General features: G+C 44.1%; 2 protein-coding genes across 2 annotated transcripts; both read left to right on the top strand.

Moving 5' to 3' along the window:
- Nucleotides 1-891: 891 nt before the first annotated feature.
- Nucleotides 892-1,755, top strand: EV420DRAFT_1650053 (uncharacterized protein; the record flags this gene model as incomplete). Its single annotated transcript, XM_060478398.1, has 1 exon — nt 892-1,755. The coding sequence occupies one exon, from the start codon at nt 892-894 to the stop codon at nt 1,753-1,755; it is 864 nt and encodes a 287-aa protein (XP_060323957.1).
- Nucleotides 1,756-1,965: 210 nt separating this feature from the next.
- Nucleotides 1,966-2,427, top strand: EV420DRAFT_1278684 (uncharacterized protein; the record flags this gene model as incomplete). Its single annotated transcript, XM_060468102.1, has 1 exon — nt 1,966-2,427. One exon carries the CDS (start codon nt 1,966-1,968, stop codon nt 2,425-2,427), a length of 462 nt encoding a protein of 153 aa, XP_060323956.1.
- Between the last annotated feature and the right edge of the window lie 467 nt (nt 2,428-2,894).

Genomic DNA, 2,894 nt, shown 5'->3' with positions numbered 1-2,894 from the left:
CAATGTCCCGGCCATCAAGCTCGACGACTAATGCAGCAACTGGGTCTGAGAATATGGTCACCCCTGGTACCTGTGAGCTCATCGTTTGGTCCCCGATTCTTTCCGAAGAATGAGGAAATGACAGAGGGTTATAGAAAGCCGTAACTGGTCGTGAGTAGTGCCAAACTGTCTGGACAGGGGCTATACTCCGGGTTGGCTTAGCTAATTTGCGGTGATTGGCGAGCATGCGGCATGCTACGGCTGGCATGCCGGGTGGCTGAAATTGATTGCCACTGTGGCTGAAAAACTCTGTCTTTCCGACTTCTCCCTATTGGTTTTTTATATCCTGATCTCATCAGAAAACTGTTGATGGCATGCTTATAAAGCGATTCACTGGCAGACGTGCTTTTTCCCCTTCTCCCTCATCATCTTTTCGTTTTATGGGTCTGTGCTTCTCTTGCAGTCCCTATTGCTGCTCGTTTTTTACGCTCTGCGGATGCCCTGCATCAACTTCTGTCTGTTCCACAGCCCTGCTCTGCGGTTTATCCATATCAGCCTCAGGCTACAGCTCTGCTTTATTTGTTTACCTATCGTAGCGTCATGCATCTGTTTGTTTTTGATAAATTACCCTGTGATACTATGTATGTAGGATATAATGATAAAATACAGTCCTTATATGAACCAAAAATCCCAAGTCAGCGTGCACATTTTGCTACACCTACTAGTGTTTGCCTATGGTTGTGTCTGATGTTCCGAGAATGCATACCCATTCATGGTCGGACATTTACAGTGAGATGTCATGATCATTGTGATGTGTTCATTGTGGAAAGCCTTGCTCTGGATCGACGTATTCAACTTCCTAGATCCGAGATTGAGGCATCAACATTCTATCCTTGGACTTATGACCAGAAAATGTTTGTTGGGGAACAGACCAATCCCTCTTGGATATATGCCAACGAGCACCATTTGTCTGGCTCTCTGGATTGTTCTATGGTTGAGGAGATGGTTAGTGTTGTTCCCGTACCTCGAACGGAACGAAAACGCAGTTCAGTGATTAAGACGGTAATTGCCTCTTTCATGGCGTACGCTTCTGAAGTGTCTGTCATGCCTGATTCCACCGTTTTTGACCTCCATAGTCAGCTGGCTGGTGCCTCTGCTAGAAGTGATCGGCGTCGGTTTTCAGTGTTCGAACTATTCCATATACGGTTTGGTGATAGTGTGTTCCCAGGTATTATCCGTTGGCATCAGGGCTTGCAGTCATACGCTCCTGACACTTGTGAGCTGAATGATCTCTTCTGTGATCTCGAGTTGGACTTCTCATCATTCGTGAAAAAGAAAGGGATTCAATTACCACGTATAACCAATACCATGTTAAAGGCTATCAACGACTTGCTTCATTTCACTAGGTGTCTCTGTTGGTGCAAGATTTCAAGAGATGATTATATAGATTTCTTGGTAGACAGCCTTCAGAAAAGATGGGACGACGGTATCACAACCCCTGGATACCTTATAGCCGACATGCTTAATCACTACATAGCTTCTGTGGACCTTCAGTCGCAAACTGCCTTGTTTGATCTTCTGGAGGTAGAGTACGGTGTTCAGTTATGTTGCATATTACTTCCTCCAATGCATGTCCACAGTCGCCGTGAAAGACATCAAAATATGATGGCAGAACAGCATAACATGGAGACTGATAATTTGGCAGCACACTTTCACAATATAAAAGAGAGTTGGCCTTTGCCTGTGCCCCAGGATGTCAAGAACAGATGTATTTGAGATTTTAGAGAGAAAACATGTTGGCCTGACACCTTTCCATGTGCGGTATGTTCTAGGGATCTTGTTAAGGGCGAGCCTTTAACTGTTAAGTGTTATCCGTTTGCAGGAGTGAATGAGACTTTCGCTGAGAAGTTCCATTTGGATCTATTGGCAGTCGATGATGCTGAACATTGACCTGAATGTGTCGAGCATCCCATGTTATGTGGCTGCATGGTGGAACCATCTGGTTGCGTCGATGGTCTGTTTAATGTGTGTGTTTATTGTGAGAATCAGCTGAAGGATAGGCGTCTACCCAAATATGCGATCAGGAATCAGCTGTTCCATGGAGCCTTACCTGCCTACTTTAAGGACATCACATGGGTGGAGGAGATGGTTTGTTCGATATATCGATGTACTGCTCATGTTTCTCATCTTTATGGTTCTCCTGATCCAGCGCAGCCTCAAGTATTCTATGGTAACACTTGTGCTCATGATGTTAATTTGGTTTCCACTGTGAGCGTGTTGCCCAGAACACCGTCCGATATAAAGGATATGCTTAGCGTGATTTTCGTAGGTCCACGTCCATCCATAAAGTCCTGTTTGAAGACGCTGTTTTATATTTGGAAGAAAAAGGTTTGGCACTTGTGCAATATCTCTGTAAGCACAATCGATTGTATCATGACATTGAACTGAGTATAGAACAGATAGAATTGTATGGACGATTAGATGGTGTCGACGATATCATCCCTGGTCTCAAAGAATACGCCTTCCATTTTGAACATCATACATCTCAAGCGGACCTCTTTGAGGAGGAGACTGCTGGTCTTGAACCTCACTATGTATCTGACATGATGAAGGATGTTGAATTGAATGATGCCAACGAAAATATGTGTTTGCTCGACTGTATGGGAGTGTCCAACGTAGAGTCCGTGAAGATTCATGAGGGGACGTTCATGGCTTCAGCCCTTAACAACTTGGTTAAATCTAATAAGAAGCCTGATATGATAATATTTTGTGGTGATGAACCTATCAATGAGTATAATAACCCTGATCTAATGATGGGTATGTTCCCTACTCTTTTTCCGCTTGGGATCAGCAGGTTTGAAGACCCTGAATGGCCAACATATTTGTTTTTCACTCTCAGTGTAATTATTACTTGG

This window comes from Desarmillaria tabescens (assembly GCF_030435595.1).
Source record: "Desarmillaria tabescens strain CCBAS 213 chromosome Unknown EV420scaffold_70, whole genome shotgun sequence".
Lineage (NCBI taxonomy): Eukaryota > Fungi > Basidiomycota > Agaricomycetes > Agaricales > Physalacriaceae > Desarmillaria > Desarmillaria tabescens.
The sequence above is the reverse complement of the archived record's forward strand: the minus strand, read 5'-3'. Positions and strand labels throughout refer to the sequence as shown.